At 33.4% G+C, this 23,027-nt stretch overlaps 1 protein-coding gene across 1 annotated transcript; it reads right to left on the bottom strand.

Annotated features, from left to right (window-relative positions):
- Window positions 1–809: 809 nt before the first annotated feature.
- On the bottom strand, window positions 810–18,705 carry LOC142977676 (putative inorganic phosphate cotransporter). Its single transcript, XM_076121749.1, has 11 exons — window positions 18,548–18,705; window positions 17,070–17,194; window positions 9,201–9,380; window positions 7,820–7,958; window positions 6,491–6,708; window positions 5,404–5,553; window positions 4,894–5,026; window positions 4,394–4,518; window positions 2,535–2,654; window positions 1,022–1,151; window positions 810–934 (listed from the first exon to the last, which is right to left on the bottom strand). The coding sequence occupies exons 1-11, from the start codon at window positions 18,582–18,584 to the stop codon at window positions 894–896; spliced, it is 1,398 nt and encodes a 465-aa protein (XP_075977864.1). The 5' UTR covers window positions 18,585–18,705; the 3' UTR covers window positions 810–893.
- Window positions 18,706–23,027: the final 4,322 nt, after the last annotated feature.

The raw sequence follows: 23,027 nt of genomic DNA, 5'->3' as shown, positions 1-23,027 counted from the left end.
ATGGCACTGAACTGGACAAAAAAATTAAACATAATTATTATAATACGTCTATGTGAAAAACATACCTCATGGCCACGTTGGGCCAATTTGATTTTATATAAATGTTTTGAAACAGAATGTGCAATGGTACTGAAAATCTCGGTAAGAGATATATTTTCTACAGTTACTGTCAACACAGTAAGCAAACACTAAAATAAAACTACAAAAATAAATATGTATTAACAAGAAAACTTTCAACATTTCCAGTCACAACATCTGCAGCTAGAACTAAATCTTTAAAAGAATTTCCAATCAGCTCTTACTATGAAGGAGGCGATTCACATGCTTACTGCAGGACCTAGCATCATGTGCTGTATCAAATATGTAGGAACTAAACTCAATGTGTGTCCAGAGACCTTTCCAAGAGTGAGAAAATACTCGAGGATGCTTGCGGATGCTTATGGATGCTTTGGGATGCGTCGGGATGCTTCGGGATGCCTGAGCCAGTTTGTAGAATTTTAAATTCCTTTGCTTGTTTTCTTTTTGTTCACTTGTAAAGTGAGGAGTGTTCTTGTTTGTCGGTGAATTGCTTTTGAAGACTAACTTTGATACTAAAGTAGGATGAAACTAACATTTTGAATTTTCAGGCCAAGAAAGATATACGAGTTGACTATATTTTATACGTATTTTATGTAATATATCCACGTCGAAATATCAAACAGTAGATATTTAACTATTCGCTCTCTCACCTATACTTACTTTTAGATAAATTTCATGAAATATAGTAACATTATACTCAGGGTATATTAGAGCAAATTATAACACACAAATAATATTAAAATTTTATTTTAATCGTACAAACATAGTAACTTAACTCAGGTACATAAATAAATAATTTTCATATTCAATTACAACTATTTCGCTTCCACCGCTGGCTTTTCAGTCGTTCTCATTTCTGGGGATATTAAAAAAAATAATTAATTTTATCATTCATACGAAACACAACCATAACTTTATTAAAATAAAGTATATTTTCGCTTACCAACGTCGTCCTCTTTAGGCTCGTTCCACGCTTGTCTGTCAGATGTACCGAACAGTATGAAGAACAGATTTGTGAAGAAATACACTCCAGAAGCAACGAAAAATACTTTTCGCCATTCATGAGGTTCAGTCTGTAACACAATATTACATTTTAAAATTGCATCAAAAGCTAAATTAAAAGAGCTTGCGGGAACATGCAAAGTATTTTTATGAGAAAAGTAGCTGCAGTGTATTTTTATTAAACGCAAATGCAAATTACTTATAGCCAGTGTGAGGTGAGGTTGGAAACATTTTACATCAACTTTATTAAAATTGCTTTGAATCCTATTATGGGTAACATCCAAGCTTATTAATTTAATTCCGAACTTAATTTAAAAAAAGAGCAACTTATGCAATATATCGGATGTTTTCTCGCATTATTTATAACCCTCTACTGCATATGGTATTGCAAAAAATAGGTTTTAGTCGTTACGTTATACTTTGTTTAGAAGTAACACAACATCAAAAGGCGCAATACGATTATAATAATATGGACTCATGCAGTAAAGAGTCAAGTTTTACTAGAACTATGATAATGGAATATCCATGGCAATTTGCAAATCCCACAGATCGTCTTCAAAATTTCGAGCGTAAACAACCCATGGCATATTTAGGAACAAAAGTACAATCTAGTACTGAAAAATGTATAGTACAGAATTAAAGCTAGATCAGTTTCACCTGGTCCTGTTCACAGATTTAAAGCTTTCATTGCATTTTCATGTTAATATTGTCGCGTACATTGCATGTGGTACATTTAATACCATTTCATTTTATTTCATACATCTGGTTATTACAATAGTCCTGTTGCATTGCGGTCGAAATAAATTAGAATTTGTACACGCGTTTACACGAAACGTTGTGTTAAATTTTAGTTTAGATTTTCAAATATTGTATCATGGATATATTGTTGCCTTGTACATTGTTATTTAACGCTAAGTGAATGTGTAGTCTAGAATTACTTTATTTTACTTCCTGTTCATAAACGTCGTATAAGCTTTGATTATGTATTGAGAGTTTTGTCTTTTCCACTAATTTACAGTTTTAAAAACTTAACTTAAATGCATCGCGAAAGTGACAAAACACTATAAGCTTGCACAATGTTTATTGGTATGACAGTTATAGCAAAGTTTTTGCGATTATCCGACTATTATGAGACTTATTTGTGTGGAAAGTGACATTAAGATTTTTCTTTTGTTAACTAAGAATACTTGCAAATTTTTTTTTGCATATTTCCTGATAAAACTACATTATGGGAGTATGACACACGATAGAATGGCCGCCTTTACACGCACGGTCTATCGCGCGTTCTTAGGAGCGTACAGGATTAAGCACAGTGAAGAATCCGCGCCCTTCGGTCGCGATTTTCTTCGCGGGCTTGACAGATAAGTTGCACCCCCTTTATGCGCACGCTCTTTCATTTTCGCGCGATAGAGAGTTTGTGTAAAGGGGGCTAATAAATGTATAATAGTGATTACCTCGTCATGAACGATGAAGCCGCAGACAAGGGGTGCGATGATGGAGATGATGTTCGCCAGGAAGTTGGTGATGCCCATCAGACACGCGCTGAAGTTCGGAGCCATGTCTATGTGTACCAACTGGAAATACAAACAAATAATTAAAACGAAAAAAAACACTTTTATTGAAATCAGTGAGTAAAATTAATACAAAAGTACAGACGGCTAGCAACGACCGTCTGTGTTACCTGCATCAAAATTGGTAATACTCAAGTATGACGATGAGTGTGACGATGATAGTTCGTAAAAAGATACGTTATTAAGTATTCAATATTGATTATACAAAAGATCTATATTTTATCCAAAATGACTTGGAAAAATCGTGAGCCAACCAAGTTTTACAAAACCGTTCACACAATACCTAGAAAATAAAGAGTTTTTATCTTGATTAATATAAACCACATTCCCCCAACCCCCTAAACTAATAAACTATTAAGCTCACCAAGGTACAAATACTAATAATACTAGTAAGTAGTAATGATACTTCAATTCTACCAGCAGACATAAATTACCCAGAATTTTATAGCTTTTGAAAGACTGGCCTCTATAATAATCTACTGAACAAATCTTACGGAATAAAAACGTGACAAAACTAAGATTCGAAAGAAAAATGATTTAACTTTAACAATCGAGGCGTTCAAAGAAGCGAATTCATCTTTGTGCAAGGAAAGTGGAAATCCGGGAATATTCCGAACTCATAAAGACAGGTGCACTTTGTCAATTTATTTAATATTCAAGTCTTCTAAGATAAATCACCTTGAATCTGCTGAATGTTCTTGTATTTTTATATTTCATAGTGCTTATGAAAGATTGAAAAGTAACTTTACTGTCATATTTTTTTTAAATTGGCAACTACTTGGTTTTTTCACTGTTTGTCAGCTCGTGACTGGTCTTTAGTGCCGGAACATCAAGCAATATTGATAAAATTTTTGGACTACATAATTCTCTTAATCTGTTTAGTACTAAAAGAGTCAGCTTGTCTTTTCTATAATAATAGTTTGTACTAATATTTGGCCAGAAGAAAACATACTATTTTTAAGAGGTTATCTTTGCGTGTACAGTTTTACGAGCAAAGAAAAAGTCTTTCTTAGTTTGAATAACACGACTTAGAAAGAAATTCGTTATTATTTACCATTTATATAATATATTTATTTATCATATCTAACAGATTCATTATTAACATTCCATTGCACTTCCTTCCCAGACACAAAAACGGTAAAGTATTATTTTCGCAACAAATTAAAGTAATTTCTCCAACACAGCTGACAATGTTTGCATCGTCCAACGTCAAGTGATATATTGCTCGCTTCACTTCATTTATCAAACTAGTCTAGGAGCCAGCAACTCGACTACTATAGTAATGGCTTTTAAATTGACCGGTCTTTGTCTAGCCAACGTTTATTTTTGATTTATAGCGTGTTTTGACTCGTATTTTTAAACGCTTTTGTTTTCCAGTACTGTCAAAGTTGGCAAACTTTGCCTTTTAAAAAAATGAGATAAAATTGTGATTTTCTTGCCGTATAATGCTATTACTAAGTAGCACGTCATAGGTCTTCACAAAATCAAACCATTTTTTTACGTCTTTGTCTATGACTTCATTATAATGTAGTCAGTCATTTGGAGACGAATATTCATTGCTATGACGATGACGAATATTAATTATTATTACAATTCATTCATTCGTATATGAATGAATTATTACAATATAAAAAAATACATTATACCGCTTTTATTAACAAAGTTTAAGTCTTACCCTGGTTCTATAACATTAAAAAAAACTGCAAGAGACAAACAACAAAATAATAAGATCTTATTCTCACCATATACCCGGCGTATTGACCCGCGTTGATACCGACTGCACACGTGAGCATAACTACGGCAAACTCTTTGTTGCCTTCAGGCGCGTACGACAGCCCTATCAGCGCTATAGCTGGACCCCAGAGACCTGGAACACAAGAATGTTTTAGAAAACAATTGAAAAACAAAGTTTTAAAATGACATTACATTGTCAGTCCTTAGAAATTATTAGATTGTGGGCAATCTAGAGGCAAAGATAACAGGTCCAATGAAGTAATTTGTTGACTGCTGAAATTTTTGTGCAAGGACAGTCACCAATATCAATCTTTTACAGGCTGTTTTACCTCAGTCAAAATTTTATATTTTAAATTTTAGTTTTTGGTTAGAACTTACTAAAACGTACCAAATGTCAATTGACCGAACAAATTCAAAGGTAGCTCTCAATCTACTGCTCGTTCATCAGTCGCGGCACCCTTTTTTGTCAGTTATTTTTAAATCCCGACGCAAATTTTTTCGTACTTACCTATTGAGTTAAAAAGTTTCCTAGTGTTTGTAACGGATAGCCATTTCTTGTTGACGATGAGGTCAGTCATGCCTCCCATCACGAAGCTGAGCAAGTACATAGCGAGGTATGGCAGAGATGATAGTATTCCATTCTGAAATTAACAAGAAAACAATATATATTATGAAAAGGTGCGTTTAAACAAAAGTTATCTTAGAAACTAAGAACAATTTTGATGGACCCCATTTTGATATATTAATAGGATATTCTCATGGGCCACGTGTATGGATATACTCCTAGCAGTTTCAAGGTCAATCCAATATACTACTTTTTTAACACGAATGTAGAACTAGCATTGACGACTGCACAAACCAATTAGTTGCATTGCCAAGCTACACGCTAGACTGCCTTCTACAAGTTACATCATCATAACCAATAACGCAGAACAGTTAAAATAACAAATGATACTTTTCACATCACTACATCTGCTTAACGAACCTAACGCAGAAAATAATGAAGAGTTTTACTTACGCTCTTGAGATCAACACCCAACACTTTAGACATGTAGGTAGGCATCTCAGTCATGAGTGTGAAGAAGCCCCAGTTCTGTCCGCAGTGAGCTGCGATCACCGCCCAGAATGGTAACGATGTTAGGATCTTAGACCACGGCGTCGGGTAGGTCTGGAAAGAAAAAGTCTGGTTAGTACTGTTCATAATGATAAAGATGTTTTGATGATTGTTCTATGATAAGAATCTTATGATATCTCGATTTTGAAATCGACTCTAAGAAACTCTGAATTAACTTGATTAATGTACAAACAATATAATATATTACTCGTTTTCTGAAATATCGTGAATAACATGAAAAATACAAATAAATGCGTGAAGATTTTACAGACGCAAATAAATGAATGGTATCAGTTAAATCAAACGGAATTTTTGCTATAAATAGTACCTCATTATAAGTGCTTAAGAACTAAATAAAAAATTTAAGCTTCAAAGCGATATTTTTAGAAGGTATTTCATAAAGTCCGCCAAAGAAATCCCAATAGGCTCCTATAGGTATATAAAATTAATGAAACTTGATTAGGCAAAGATCAGACGTCGCTGGAATATTAAAAACGTTTCATATTACCGTTATTATTTGAAGAAAATGGGAACAAAAAGTTTGAACGGACAAAGAGCATAGCGAATATTAAGAAAATTTGTTTTTTAGTTAAGTTTGTTATGGGAACTGTTTTCCTAGAAGTTGTAATAAGAAAATATAAGTATAACAGACTTCAATGATACTTATTAAGAACAAAAGTATTCATTTGGAAGTTGTTTTCAAGTTAGGAGTACCATTTGACTTTATGGAAGTATAAAATCTCGTGGAAAATATTGCTTAATGCAATTTCCAAAGTTCAATAAATATTACATAATATTAAAAAATATACATATAATTAAATAGATTTAACGAGCTATATCTTAATGTTATAAAAACCTTTAGCATTTTACATTCGTATTCGTCGCGCTAGTCGTCGTCATTTTCTTCTGCAGGATTTAAAAAATAAATTAACGACTCCCAATTTTTTCCTCACCTACATTGCTTAACGTAAGAAACCTTCAAAAACCATACCTTCTGTTCTCCGTCTCTTCCGAGTGACTTCTGGATATACAGAACTTCCTCAGGGCTAATGAACTTGGAAGACTCGGGGGAGTCAGCTCCGAAGATGGTGTACGTGATAGCCCAGAGTAGACCGAGGGTACCGTTGGTGTAGAATATCGCCTGCCAGCCCCATGACGTGGCGATGAAGCCTGACGCTATGAGTTGGAGAGCGATGCCGAATTGACCTCCTGTGGAAGACCAGGCAAATGTGAAAAAACGTGATAGTGACGTAATTCAGGAAAGTTTTATTAGTGCAGTGTTTTTTTTTCAGACTAAACTCATGACAATCTTTATTGTAAATTCAGAATTCCTCTTCTGGAAAAGTTTTTTTTGTTATACTAACAATTACCTCAGGATATAAATTGCTACCAGTAGGTAGAAATGATCGTGTTTTGAGTAGAATACAAATTCGATATAAGTGTATCGAGTTTGGATTAATTTGGATCCTACTTATTGCTTAATATTATGATATAACGGGTCTTAATCGCGATTGAAAATAACGGTAAGAATACCATATTGCTTTTTGAAGACGTGAGTCAAGATCTCTGTGCCGCATACGATATGAGAAAACTTTCGATAGGTATAATATACAAAAGATAAACAAATGAAATAATTTAATGGAAACTTAAACATAATCAAAATGTCTACAAAAAGTAAATCTTGATCTAAGTTTCGTAAACGTGAAGCCATTACCACCTTTCACACAGTTTAGTTCTGCACAATTAGCGATTTTTCGAACGAATAATTTTCAGCCGGGACCCGAACCCAGGAAGCTGTTAACCTAATGACTTGGATTAATTGAAGGTGTTTTAATTGTCTGTTACTTTCGTCACTCGCTCGTGGAAATAATGGTTAAGCTTTTGTTAAAATTAACGTGTTAATTGGAAAATAAACCAAAATGCAGCGTGATTACTCATTATATTACATTGTTAATTTGAAATAAATTAAAACAATGACCTTTGCTATTACTTTTTTAGAATAGAAAAGTGTAAAACAACTAAACAAAAGTGTTTAACTCTACGCCATAAAATAATTTCAGGCAATATTCACTATCTACAAACAAATACCTATCAATCAACTTTGTATGGAAATTGATCAACTTAGCGTATGAAAGAACTATTGCTTTTTAAAGCAATCTCTATGACCAATCACTTGCTGCTCAATAGTGGGTATTCGTATATCTTCAATGATTTACTATCAAACTGTTAATTAAATACGATCATATTTTTTTCTCAAATTCTACAAGAGATGTTTCCCTCTTCGTCTCAAATATTAAAGCATTTAATCTGATTATCTTACCAGCATAAACAATAGTAGATAGTAGTCCTTTCTCTTGCTGTGGCATCCATTGACTAACAAGATGATGCGTGCCGGGGTATATGAACGCCTGAGTCAGGCCTTGTAACACTCGGCATATGCACACGAACCTCCATCCACCCTGGGGGGAAAGAAGGCACATTATTGATATGTTTATGTTTTTAGATTGCTCCATTTTTACGATGAGTGTGGTTTTTATGGATCAGCGTTGATAAGTTTCAAATTAGTATGAAAATCTTTAAGTCAAAGCATACTTAAAGTCAAGACTTGCTCGCTATTGGAACAAAAGAATAAGTGGTCATATAGTTAACTACCTGCTGAATTTGACTGCAAAGACTCGGAGAGCAATGAAAACACACGTTTTAATTAGCAGTACTCTAATTTGCTACAATTAAGTTTCATATAATTTTTCCTTTTCATAAGTAAATTCATATTCGTAAAAAACGACTTTAAAACATTTCTTGATTTATGAATTAATAAACCTGGTTTCCATTGAAATAAATCAGCTATTTTGGTATATTCTTTAAAAAGATCTGAAGCTGCAAATAATGATAAGCTCACAATTTATAAGCCAATAAATAACAACAAACCAGTCTAGCCTCCGATATTCTCATCCATACTCCATTTTACCTTACTTGCTGATTCTAATAGATTCAATTTTTGTCCAGAGAATTTTGCACCTTATGTTTTAAGGCATAGGGTTGAAATTGTGTGTTGTATTGTGATGTTAATTGGTATTAGCATTGAGAGCATCGTCGAGTACAAGCTGATATGAGGACCAACAATCTAGTTGCTTAGTATGCACTCGATCAAGTAAAATGGCTACTCTATGTTGAAAATGTAGTTCGATGGTAAAATCAGTCTGTGGGGAACATTTCCTCGTAGCTCAATGGGCTTATTATTAATTGGATCTGGAGTGTAGTCTCGTTGTTACATATTATTGACTGTTTGCTTGTTATATTAATAAGTAGAATAGATACATGCTTTGCTGAATACTTGTGTTGTTTTTAAATAAGGCAGTTTTTGGTTTGCTTGTTCCCGTAAAGTAGTTGCTAGTGTCGTCAAAATCTATTTTGAAATAGAATACTTTATTAACATTCATACAGCCACGCTGGTTTACAAATATATGCCTAACTGCCTTTCTTAAGATCTTTAAGCATAAGATTTATGACCTGCCTACGGTTTACCTTTAAACACTGCTATAAAATTGAAATGCAGTTTACAAACTGCCAGCCAGATGGACGCATTCCAAACTTATATCTTATAAAGAAGACTACTAATGTTACTAGAACTTATGGAACAGTAACTAGTTTAACTTATTTTTACATTTTTTTACAAATAAAATATATTTTAAAATACTTACAAAACTAGCAGCCAACGGCATAATCAATGACAATAAGGAGTTGACAGTGACGGAGATGGTGAACAGCACCTTGCCGCCGAACCTCCTGGCGAGCTCTCCAGCAGGGACTTGCAGGACCACGTAGCCCCAGAAGAACGAGGACAGGATGACGGCTTGAACGCTGTGAGACCACTCGAAGTGCTGGAAGGCAAGAGTAATGGATTAAGTTGGAATCATGAACAAAAAACAAAGGCTTTTGAGATAGATTTTTTAAAATACTATGTTAAGTGAGAACTGTTAATAAAACTTCCCGGAGTAAATAAAAAAATCATTTTTTCTGTATAGTTTCTGTGATTAGACCTTTAAAATAAAGCCTCACTTCCAACTATGTTGAAGTCGGCTTCCAGTCTCACTGGATGCAACTGAATACCAGTATATTACGTGGAGCTACAGCCTATCGGCCTTAATAAAGTGGCAGGTGTTACTCTATAATTAGACTTTCTGTTAGTCTAGTCAGATTCAGTACTTCCATATGTATTTAAGGAATATAAATTACATAATTACCAAAGCTATAGATGTGATAAAAAAACCTATCAGAACATCTTATTTGAGTACCACAAACCGGTTTCTAAAAAACATCTTTGCTTCCAGGCCCAATTTATTTTCCACATCAGCAACCAAATCCCTGGTTACAAATAACAAAGGCGCAACAAAGGCCAAAATTAATTTTCTTACAAACAATTGTTGGGAAAGTTAATGAAGGCGTAGAAGAAATAAGAACCCTTATTACAAAAGTATTTACGACTTAATGGGAACATTTGGTGAAAGGGAAACGAACTTGTTTCAATGAGAGATCTAAAAATAATTCGAGTGAATTCCACTTAATAAGAAGCAAAAAATACAATTATTGTTTGTACTTGGAGCAAAATTTTCCTTTTCTTAATTTGTTCATATTATTATCTTAGTTCAAGAACAGCCTTTACTGTGTAAAAGATCAGTAAAGAGATAGTTTATATAGGATAGATATAAAGGATAGTTTTTCTACCTAGTTACTACTTTCGTTATAACAAAAATTAGTTAGGTGTTATATGGATAAGTTCTTTAAGGTTTTAAAGCAATTATTTGTAAGTTAACTTTCTACAGCTTAGAATAAGATCTTAAAAAGTAACATAAAGCATATAATCATTTGCGAATAGCTGACTACAATGGACCCATTCATAGATTATTTATCTAATTCAATAATTTCTTATAGAATCTAGTGCTGTGTAACAAAATAATGATTTTATGACTAGAAATACATGTACAAAGATTCCACAATAGGTGTTCACACACATTCAACCTCTAAGAAACTTTCCACCACCAGCGACTATTAATTAAATTCTTTTGTACGATAAACTGAGGTCACATAATATCTTAGTAATAAACTAGATAGCTTTGCGTTAGCGGCAGATAGTGCGTGAACTCAATGACTGGGTATTATATCAGTTTGTGCATAATTAGTACATTTTCACAGGATTTGATGGTCAAAGTTGCTATGTAATGTCGTTATGTAATTTGACAAGGTTTTATATACAATAATACCTATAATTATTATTGTGTATGCGATAATATTTCCTAAAAATTAATAATTATAAGCTATTGCATGCCTTGTGAGGTAAATTCTGCTGTACTTCGTGCTTATAAGATCACATTTATTGTATTACCACAATTTTAGCAATAAAGACATTTGAATTTGAAGATTTTAGATCCAGTAAAAAGACGTTTTATGTATTGTTTGCTGCAAAATAGCAGTCAATAGGCACTTTTTTTGTAGACACGTTGTTTTTTTGTTTACACGGCGATTATTTGTTTTTTTTGCCTGATACCCTTTACTTTTTTTAAAGAGTTGCATCTTTAGTAAATACTTTAACTAATATATGTATATTCGCGTAATGTAACGCCTGAAACATTTTAAATTTAAATTATGTAAAAATATATTTGATTACTAAAATCTCTAAAAATTACGTACATTTTACCAATATTGCGTACAAAGCTTTCAAAGCGAGGTTCCTGAAAATAAACCTTATCTTTGTATCATTATGTTACCCAATTTTGGCTTTATGTAAATTATATCACATTAACAAGGCCTTACATATTAACATTTTCCAAAAATATTCCTCTTTTGTACTAATTATCGTCAGTGTGGTCAGATAATGGTAAATATATAGCGTACTAGAGGCCGCCCGCGACTTCGTCCGCGTGGAAACCCTTCCCGTGTAAATCACGATTCCTCGGGAACTCCGGAATAAAAAGTAGCCTAGGCGTTATTCTGGGCCTTCAGCTGCCTACATACTAAATTTCATTGTAATCGGTTCAGTAGTATTTGCGTGAAAGAGTCACAAACATCCATACATACTCACAAACTTTCGCATTTATAATATTAGTAGTATTCATTTTACCGTCGGAACAGTATGGTAATACAGTTCATTATCCCTTATTTTTTAATTATAATTAACATCTAAATAGGTATTGGCGCTTTTTAATTAGTATTCTATATTTAGCAGCGATGGTTTGTGTGGGAGGTATGAGCATTCGACGCCTACGCTTGTGGTTGAGAGTTTTAACCCAAAGCATTTCAAGGTAGGTGTATAAGAAATATTTTGTAGCTTAATTTTACGGTGGAGAAAATCTGTGTAGAAGTATTGTATAATAATCAATTAGTAAGTAGAGGTAGATCTTGAAGGAATGCCAAAGTTCATGACCACTTGGTCAGTTTGATGGAAATCTGATCGCTCTTTGTTTTTGACAAGAGAATCGCCCTAAGGTACTGTCAAACAGTAAAAAATCGTCTATAACACTAGTCGGCATTAAAAAAAAAAAATAATCGTAGAATTTGCATGTTGATAAAAGCAGTTTCGGAATTGTCGTAATAAGTCTCTTTAAAAAAATGCGTTATGAAGTCTGTCACAACACTTCAATCAAACAAATCATTTAGACGCATTAACATGACCTATCGATGTTTACAAACGTGTCTCAGATAACAAACATACATACATACATACATACAAATATGCAACACTTTAGTTTCCGATAACACATGACGTATTAGGTCTTATATCGGTATCAAAGTGGGCGGGGACCTACAATGACGTTGACGACACACTTCTCCGATAAACTTTCCATTCATTTCTGTGTTTATAGGCGGAATCGACCTATATTGGTGAAGTAAATACGCAATGGAAGTAGGACTATAGATAGTGGACGAGGAAATAAATCTTAACATGTGTTGGTGATTGAACTGTGATAACTTGGTTTGTTTAGTGTCCGTGTGGTAAACAGATTTATGAAAATATAAATTTTCTACTAATTAACATAATATATTATTTTCAGCCACGAAAAAAAGTGCACGAATTCTACCTGACGCCACCTTAATCATCTGCAATAGATGTATTCAGGCCAATGATGATGATATGAATAAGACAATAGGTAATTATAAGACTGTGTTTGTCAAATTACTGTACTAATGTCATAGTATTATAAATAAATGAAACGAAGATTTGATTTAATCTAACACAATCACCTCCACAACTTTTATACTGATTTCGAATTTCTGTCTATGACATGTAAAAAGGCCTTTAAAACGGAATTGGTTTGAAAAGTCACACAGGATTCGAAAATATAGGGGTAAGCCTATTTTTAACGTAATCTTATATATCATAATAATTATATAATAATATAATATTATTTATTATATCTTATTTAATTACAAAAGTGTATTTCTTACCAATTGCATCATTCTTATTCTTCGTTATGGTTATCTGTCAAGCCCCCCGGAAGGCAAGTGACGTCGTTGATAACACAGATATTGACACTCCTCTATCCAAAAATATAACAATAAAACTAAAACGTCCGCAATGTAACGAATCTATCTGCTTATTTGGGACGAGCATCATTAAAAATTTTGAGTAAATTGTCTGAAGTGTGATGAATTGATTGATCCAGAAATATGTCAAATAGAAAGTCAATGCGTAAGGACAACCCCACTCATAAGAGTAGCTGTATTTAACGCTATTTCCTAAAGCAACCGTTTTAGTGCGCTTCAACCTCACTAACTTCTTTGAAAAAAAAAACGTAGCAAAAATGTAACAGTTATGTGACAATGGGCTGCAACCGCCTTTCGGATTCAAGACAAATATTGCCATTATGAAAGCTGCTGTAATGATACAAGGCTTTAGCTCTCAATCCAGTATCATATAGGGCATTCAGTACCGTGACTTCGTGTAAATGTCTCCTGTGCCCGTCATTATTCCTTCACATTACCTAACATCTTACCATAACAATACAATCACACCTTCAAATAATCCCACTAACCCCTCAAAGTCAGCATTTCCAGTGGTCGGTTCAGCCCACAACTGGTATTTACTTGTCAATTCAATAGCGATACGATTACATTGCGGTGGTAGCTTTGACCCTTGATCAAAAGGGCCCGTTTGATTTGAATACGGCAAACATAGATGGTGTTAGGGTTATATTCAATTTATTTTGACATGGGAGTTATGCGTTTGAAATGGTATTTTGGCTTCAGGGTTTGGTTATAATATTGAAATATTGTATTGTGTAAGCATGTTTGTAGGGTAATGTTTAATTACAGTAGTTTTGATCGTGAAAGTAGCTTTTATGAAGCCATTTTTTGTTTTAAAGAATCAAGTGAAAAGCGGTTTTTGTTGAGCTATTGGATTATAAAAATATGTAATTGGTACGAAAGTTCTAGCCTAGCACCTCCCTCATTCCGGTAACGGACCCTTGCCCAGCAGCGGGACATGGGTTAAATTTAATTTATTTTGTGTCAAAATTCAAAAAATGTTAATAGTTTACTATATTTAATTTGTACACAAGAAGTAGAAGTAGCTCAGGAACATAATAAAATTGATGCACTAGTACCTAGTATGTACCGGAAATAAACAAGCTAGCACATTGTAAAGCACGTTTATTTGCTATAAAGTAGCACGGTTTTGACCCCTGACTTGTTGTTCTAACTCGCGTGTTTCGCCTTGTCGACGAACACGCACTGTGCTAATAATATGTACTGAAACGTGTGCATTATGAGACATGGAAAGCATAATATTGTATGTAAACAAGTAAAGATTTTCCTGTTTTCAATTTAGTACAACTTTAAAATTAATGCAGACTGGCCGTAAGTTTGTTACTAGATTTCTTCTGATGTCAATGCAACTAATAGCAGGGAAGCCTGTGACTAAACGTCAAGAAATCTTTAGTAACAACACATGATCACACAACATTTTACATTTAACGAAACTTTTAATTTGTCTGCTTTGTGATTTTCAATAATATATCCTAGTTAAAAACCCATTACTGTAGTAATTATTGCTACATTCGATCTAACTCAAAATTTCGTAAAAGAAATCGTTAAACATTTTTCTTTAAAAGGAATTCACAATCTCTCGTTAAAAAGAATAAGTTCTCGATCTATTATCATTAATACAATTCTTCCGTTCAAATCTGCAGTAAAGCTGCGATGACTCAAGTCACGTGTGTTTATACAAGCTCTTAGTTATAGCTGCACTCAGATAACTTTGTCACGTTTTCAGTGCAAGGGTTGTTTCTTGTGTTGCAATTTAATTGTGAAACTAATACAAACAGGGTAATAACACAATACTCAAGCAAATAACGTTTCAGTTTTGTTTCTGTAAATGTAGCAGATAATTAGGAATCTACTAGCATCGAAGGCTTGTATTAGTGGGATACGAACCCACGACTCATCGATTGCAAGTTTAATGCTTTTGGCTTAGGGTTATTGCGACTTAATAAGTGCTGTCAAATATAGTACGTTATATTATTATAATGGGACTTGCGCACTATTGCGCAGTAACATAATTTTCTACTATCGGGACTATAGAAAATCAGAAGTTTGATACTTATGATGTTCTGAGAATAGTTCTTACGCTATTCGTTACAGGCGTTCAATAAGTTTTCAAACAAAATTTGCCGATAGTTAGTGATACAATATCTGTCATAGAAATTGCGCTACTGTACCCCGATTCTGTACCACTATCGACTACCGACAACCGGCTAGCTATCGAAATTTTGACATTTAGCATGTACTGCCAAAAAAGTTTCTGCGACGCCCGTCAGAGGCGCTGATCAGATTTTCATACAAAATTTCTCGATGACAGGTCGGTTGTCGGTAGTCGATAGCAATAGAGAATTGAGCTACAGTGCCTCGATTCTCTACTACTATCGACTACCGACAACCGAACTTTTCGATAGCTAGGCGGTTGTCGGTAGTCGATAGAGGTAGAAAATCGAGGTACTGGTCGCTGCTTTTGATGTATAATAAAGCACAAGAAATATTTCGTTGTTTTAATATGATAATAATGACTCTTATTACTTTTAACAAACATAAAATACAAGTTTATGTATTCATATTAAATAATATTTTGCAATCCAAGCACAGTTATATTTACATAACATATTTCAAGGCAACATTCCCTTTATTCCTTGTCACACAAGGCTCAATTTAGAACGTACTTCTCAATGTTTATATTTCAAATTCGTAGGTATTAAGATATCATTATCTTTACTAATTTTACGATCCAATTAATTGACATTATTTTGATAAGGGTTTTTTTCATACAAAGGTCAATCCCGCAACCAAAATCGACCAGTTTTAAAGATAGTATATTTCTTTCATAATGAACTTGTGAATAAAATTAGATAGCGTCTTAATAAAAATTATATGAATTGAGACAAGTGATAATAATTTTGTTTTGGAAAGAATATAGTGTCAGTGATTGTGAACACAAAGGAATGTAATAGTCACTTACTTTAATTTATAACAAGTCATGGAGTAAATTTTCATGAGAATATAATTGTTTGAGGAGATGTTAACAATAAGTTTGGTTTCTTTAGCTATTTTTACACAAACCAAATACTATGTTCGATGCATAATTACACGTTGATTGTCCATTTTCTACAGAGGTTTAGTAAACCTTGATCGTAAATGAAAAAGCAATTTGGTAAAGACTAAACTCTCTTCTGGTAAAGAATCACATGTTTCAAGGAGTGTATGTTTATAAATGACTAGTTTCCGAGGCACATTTAGCTAGTTTATGTATTCAAACTGTCATTTTATAAAATACTAGCTGACCCGCGCAACTTCGCTTGCGTCACCTGAGAGAATGGGTCAAAATTTTCCCCGTTTTTGTAAAATTTTTCGTTGCTACTCCACTCTTAATGACCATAGCGTGATACTATATAGCTTATAGCCTTCCTCGATAAATAGGCTATCTAATACTGAAAGATTTTTTTCAAATCGGACCGGTAGTTCCTGAGATTAGCGCGTTCAAACAAACTAACAAACAATCAAACAAACAAACTCTTCAGCTTTATAATATTAGTATAGATAAGTATATAAGTATAAGTATAGATAGCCGAGTGGTATAAGTTGACACCTCCCTCGCAAGTGGTCGCAGGTTCGAACCCAAGGCAACACACCAATGACTTTTCGAAGTTCTGTGTGTATTAGAAATAATTGTCACATGCTCCAACGGTGAAGGAAAACATCGTGAGGAAACCTTGCATGCCTAAAATTTGTTTCATACATTTATTGAGGGCATGCAAAGTCCCCAACCCGCACTTGGCCAGCGTGGTGGACTCAAGGCCTAACCCCTCCCTCATTACGGGAGGAGACCCTTGCCCAGCAGTGGGACATGGGTTACATTTATTTTTTATAAGTATAGATATTGAATATATAAACTACCGCTAAGTACCTCAGAACTTTTTTTTTAAAGTACCTCAGTAACCGGGTGTTCGAGAAAGTATGTACATTTTTTTGTGTCTTGGTTTGATGACTTTGGTTTATGTTTGTTTTTTAAGACTTTTCGTACTCACTCTGTTATTATTATCTGGATTAGTCATATCGACGATGGCCATGCTTATGTTGACTCTCATGCTGAACGCGAACAGCATCCCGAAGAACAGCAGCACCGCCTGCGCGTGACGCACTCCCAGACCAGCTGTGGAGGAATACCAACAATGTTAGAATACGAATGATCTTGAAAAAAGTAAGAAAAATATTTATTTTTATAGTAGCTTTGATGAATATTGTGAAAGTATGTAAATAGAGTGGGAATCTCGATTTGAAAAGAGCAGCTGTGAGTTTCTTGCCAGCTCTTCTCATTGGCCCTACCTTTCGAACTGGCGGTAACATCACTCTCTATATAATTTACTATCATAAGTGTCAGCATTTGACTTAAATGAAGAAATGATTTGATTTTGATTTAGCGACGACCCTGATCCTTTCAGGCATTTTTTTCTTGCTTTCGGCTTTATGGAAGTAGGGTTAATAGAGAAGAGTAGGGTTAAAAGACTGGGCTCTAATAAATTAAGAGCTTAATTTTAATAAGCCCGTGTTTGAAACTTGTCAAAGCCCCAGTTTGACAGGTGAATAAAGTATTTTTAATGAGTTCGGTAAACAATGTTATCCGAAATTACTAAGAATATTGTCTTTTGTATGTAATTATATTTTCTTGAATCTAAATTTCAACAGGACACAATCTAATCTTGAACAAATACAAAGTTAATTTGTTTATTTGTGTATAATAAACATTATTGATATAAACAAGAAGCAGAATTTTCCCATGACCTTATTCAATGTAATAACATACACTTATTAGTTTACTAACTTCGGCATCTTAGATTCTAATGAAAATACGAACACCAACCTGTTGCAATACATAGTAAAATATAGCATAACATATATAAAAGTTATCATATGTACATTTAAGAAGATTAAAAACGTACGTTCAAAGTACATTTTAGGAAGATTTTCATAATTTTTTAAGGCGGATTAATACTTCGTAGATAATCTTTTCGGTTCCAGCTACTAATTAACGGGACTTTTTCTTTGGATGTCAGCCAAGATTTCGATTATGAAATTCGGTGTATCACAAACACGACAATATGCTCGAAAATAGATAGTTTAGTAACACCGTTTCTTCACTTCGATTGTATAATTTTATGCAGCAATACAGTCCTACTGTGACTTTATTATGGGTGTAGAATTTTTTTAAGCATTTTGGAAATTACGAGGTCTACTTAATATTTTTTTAAGTATTGCTTTTACTTGACTTAAGTCTTTTTCTTTATTTTAATTTTTCAAGGCTATAGCAAAATTTCTAAGTGCTGTTGATATTCTTTTTTAAATTTTTTGTTTTTTGGACTCGGAAATCGGACTTTGGACTAATTTATCTCAAAAACATTTAACTTTGATTGTTTTCAAAAAACAACCATTTTAAAATTAACCGATACTGAACTCACCTTTCTTAAGAAAAAAAACTACGAAAAAAAAAATTCAGCGAAATACTTACAAGGCCTAACATTTTTCTCTTCGACGGCGACTCCCATGTTTCCAGCTAGCGGCACAGTGTCACACAGTGTTGGTTCGCCGTCGAGACTAGCACACAAACACACAGCGCGGCGCTCTGTGTCGAGATGACACTAATCGTGTCTGCGCATCGAGACGTTAATGAGCATTTACTACTGTGGAGTGGACTTTCGTTTATAGTTATTTTTTTATTTGCATATTTTTGATCTGTTTTGAAAATGACAATTCCCGCACTAAGAATTGCTCTTGTTTGGTAGAGACTTTTACAAAAAGACAAACAACGGACACAAAGTACAACCAGATTCGAACAACTATTTGTAAATCTCACTAATAATTGTTCCGTGAGGGAATCGAATTCACGACCTCCCGACGCATCTACTGACGGATAAAAAGAAAAATGAAGGTAATACGTATATACATAAATATACATAATATCACATCTTCCCACAGGAGTAGACAAAAACCGCCACTTAGTACGATCCTTACAAACTTCCCTTGCCTCATTCCATCTTCTTGTCATAAAGGACCGTCGGTTACGAGTACTACACACCTGGCCTTTGTGCAAAACATCAAAAATGAGGGTAACTGTACGAAAAACCTATAAAGATGTCATAACTGGCGAATTCAGAGCATCTCGGATGTGAAATTGTTTCAAAGATTTCCATTCTGCATTTGTAATTATCGATAAAGTGGCGAAATTACCAAAGGTTCTTCCAAGTATATACTCGTACTTAACAAAAACATTTTGTGTGATTTCGGAAATCAAACCTTGAAACAAACAACTCGAAATCGTATAATAACTATAACTGTACTGTTAGTTCATTTGGTTCAATCATATATATGACAATAGTGGCGTGTATTGTGAAAAACATTTTGATTATCCTAAAAATGATCTCAATTAAATTGAAGTTCGAACATTCTAATAACTACGACATTATATTTTTGACTGAATATAGAGTAGTAAATTTTAAATTTTCTACTTATTGTCTATTGTCTCACTCTAGCACATTTAGATTCTCAACTTCAATTATTCTCATTGTAATGAAAATATTCTTATTTATTTATACTGCCATTGTTTCCATGTAATTTGTTCTAACAATCTGAGAGAATTATAACTGAAAGTGTGTAATAAATTGTCTGAGTTTGATATTATCATGTTTTTGTAGTGTTATTCAGTGTGATAGTTTTGATTTCTGTTTCTTTTTTGACAAATTGTTATGCGATTATAGTCAACACTTTATTTAAAACATTGCAAATAGATCTTAAACTTTTATATTTATTATGTAATTTTTGTGTGCTTCTCTTTACAGTGCAATATCTAATAGTTTTATGTTTCGACACATAATTTGTGGAGTTATAAAGATTTTCAATTACCATATTTTATTTGTTTAGCTGTCTGAGACTAAAAAGAATAGAAAATTATAATGATTTTTGGTACATACGTACTCCAAACTATTCTCATTCATGACGATGCAATCCATAAAGGTAAAACCACGAAAAATCCTTTTGTAACAAACAATGCAGGCCAAAAATAAGACCCAACACTATTGAAAAATGGCATACAAACAAGTAACATAATTCATCATGACAGATCACTTAGTTATTCTTTTGGCAACTATAGTTTGATGTTCTTTAAGGATGCGTATAACAATAATGTAATATCTATTTTAAATAAAAGTATAGCCTCAGTAACTCGTTTTTGTTTGAAAATAACTTCAATACCTACCATTTGCTGAATCATTCCTAAAAATTACGAATAGGCATAGGTCAATGAACTACATTGAAGTGTAGAACAGGGAAACGTAATCCTTGACATCGAAGTTAGGATATTACCAGTAGAAATCTTTATAGCCTGCATTTGAATCATTGGAATATTAGAGAGCTTGGGTAGCCATACAGACCATCAAAAAATAACCCATTACTGTCCCAACGCCGGGTCTCTGAAATGATGGAAGTGTAAGGACTCGTCTACCACGTTGGCCAAACGCAGGTTGGAGACATAAAAATCATTATTAATAGAAATTATAAAGAAGTCGTTTCTATAGATTCCTCTGTTTTAAATTTGTAAAGTTTGAAGATAACTGATATAACATCACACAGGGTTATCTGCTAAGGGCGCGAGATTTATCAACAATTTGTCACTCGCCACTATAATAAAACACCTAAATCAAAGCAAAACAACCCCTACACCATTATAATAAGAGTCAGAATTGTAGCATAATTGTTTTATAGTTAATTTGAACTCTGCCATTGACTTTGGATATGATACTATTTTTAATTTGTTAATGACAGATTACTGCAATTCGTTATATCTCAGTCCAATGACGCGGCGAAGGAAAATTTAAAAAAGTTTATGCGCAGTATCGTTCTTAGAAATACTATAATTCTGAACGTTATGCAATTAAATCGTTAAAATGTGTATCTACATTGAATATATTTATATAATAACAACCAAGCGGGGTTGAAAAACCGCAATGAAGAAAGAAATTAATAAGAAATGACACATTTCCTGCGGCGTTAGATATCACGTGAGAAAAACCCCTTTTTAAAAAATAGTGTCTACGCGAACAAAGTTAGGGGACTATAATAATTACGGTAATATAATAATTACTGTCAATTAATAATTATTGTTAGGCAGGGTTATTCACCTGGTGAAGTATGGGGTTAGGCTTTGAGTCCACCACGTTGCTTAAGTGCGGTTTAGAGATTGTGCCTTTCTTCAAGATATTTCTCGGAAAACTCTCAGGCATCAAGTTTTCATCACAATAGTTTTTCCGTTTGAACATATTAATCATTAGTTCTAGTACTCACTTTCGTACATTAGTGTGTTGCATTAGCTTCGAATTTTCCAAATCACTTGCCACTACACCACTCGGCTATTAATGCACTTCTGCAGCAAAACACTCTGTTCTATTTACTAACATGACTGGCCTAATATTGAAAATAACCCATTAAAATATTTTTAATAGTAGACTACTCTGATTAAAACAACAGTTATGATATTATTATTCAATCAACAAGTAATTAGTCTCACGTTAGTGCACCAATATAGAGTTTATAAATGCTATCGTATTACTTAGCTGTCCACCGTCCATTCAATACTCAGGTATGGGTGCAGGAATAGAGATTGTATCAGTTTTTAAAAATATTATACATTCTTACAATTCGTTTTAATCGTCCGAAAATGCAGATTTGAATATTGATGAATACAGTTCAATGCTGATAGAACGCCTGATGTATGTAATATAGCAACATTATGCACGATAAAATAATTGACATCTACATAATATGTATTTAATTTGAATGGCTCAATTTCAGCCAAAAACTCGCCATATAAAATACTTGCCAAATGCCAATGTATGTACACGTATACGTCAGCGCAGAGGGGCGATTTTCTACTACTTCAGCTAGCTAACTACAAAGTAGTAATTTGATAAAATTGATTTCGTATCGAGTTTCAATAATAAAAGTTATATGGAAATTTGTTCAGCAGCGCGATTCTCTTCAGACGGTACTATCGAGTATCAAGACTTTAACATTTAAAATGTACCGAAAAATAGTTCCTACGTCACCCACTAGAGGCGCTGATCAGATTTTCATACAAAATGTTTACAAAACTAATCGATTTTCGGTAATCGATAATACTAGGAAATCGCACCGCAGGCCAGTCTCAAAATAAATTGTCGATCACTCGCTTTCAAAGCGTCCCTACCCAATAGCTCTACGTGAAATGAGGTAGTTAAACAAAGGCGTCTCAATCAGTGGCCGGCGACGATCAAACGTTGTTTAATTACGTCTCCACCGCTGGGAGTAATGTTATTACGATACTCTTTCAATAGATACTATTGTTTTCTTTCATTTGTGGGCGAGATTGAAAGAATACTTGTTTGTGTTTGACTTTGATAAAGGATTGAGATCTTGTTTGTTATAACAGCGGTGTATTTATAAGTTAAGAAGAAAGACTTTGCGGTTTTTTTTACAGGAAATGCCTATGATTCTTTTCTTTTATGGAAAAGTAGTCTTTTTTTTAGGTATTGTTGTGTATAATAGTCAAATGTTATTACAATTGGTTGAGTTGTTTAAAGAAAAAAATGGAGTAGAAAGATATAATGTAAATAATATGTACGTGTATTTTGTAATAAAAAAATAAAAAGAATAAAATACCTAATGTTTAGTTACCTGCAGTCACATTCCAATTCTTAAAAACTATATATGCTAAACTAAAGCAACAATATTCTATTTATAATAATATTTCTTGTGACTCTTCCACTAGGCTGTAATAGTACATAGAAAATACAAAGAAGTTTTCTTAATTTAGCTGCTGGGTTATTTTCGAAACTATCAAGTTAAGAACAAACTTGTAATACAATTTATATTAGAAACTTAATAACCATAAGCATTTAAGGAATAGTGCTATTTAGTTTACTAGATTAAACTTGTTACCTTATAATATGCCAAGCGAC

Source organism: Anticarsia gemmatalis, chromosome 13 (genome assembly GCF_050436995.1).
Source record: "Anticarsia gemmatalis isolate Benzon Research Colony breed Stoneville strain chromosome 13, ilAntGemm2 primary, whole genome shotgun sequence".
In the NCBI taxonomy this organism is placed as follows: Eukaryota; Metazoa; Arthropoda; class Insecta; order Lepidoptera; family Erebidae; genus Anticarsia; species Anticarsia gemmatalis.
This window is presented reverse-complemented; position numbering and strand designations above follow the sequence as displayed.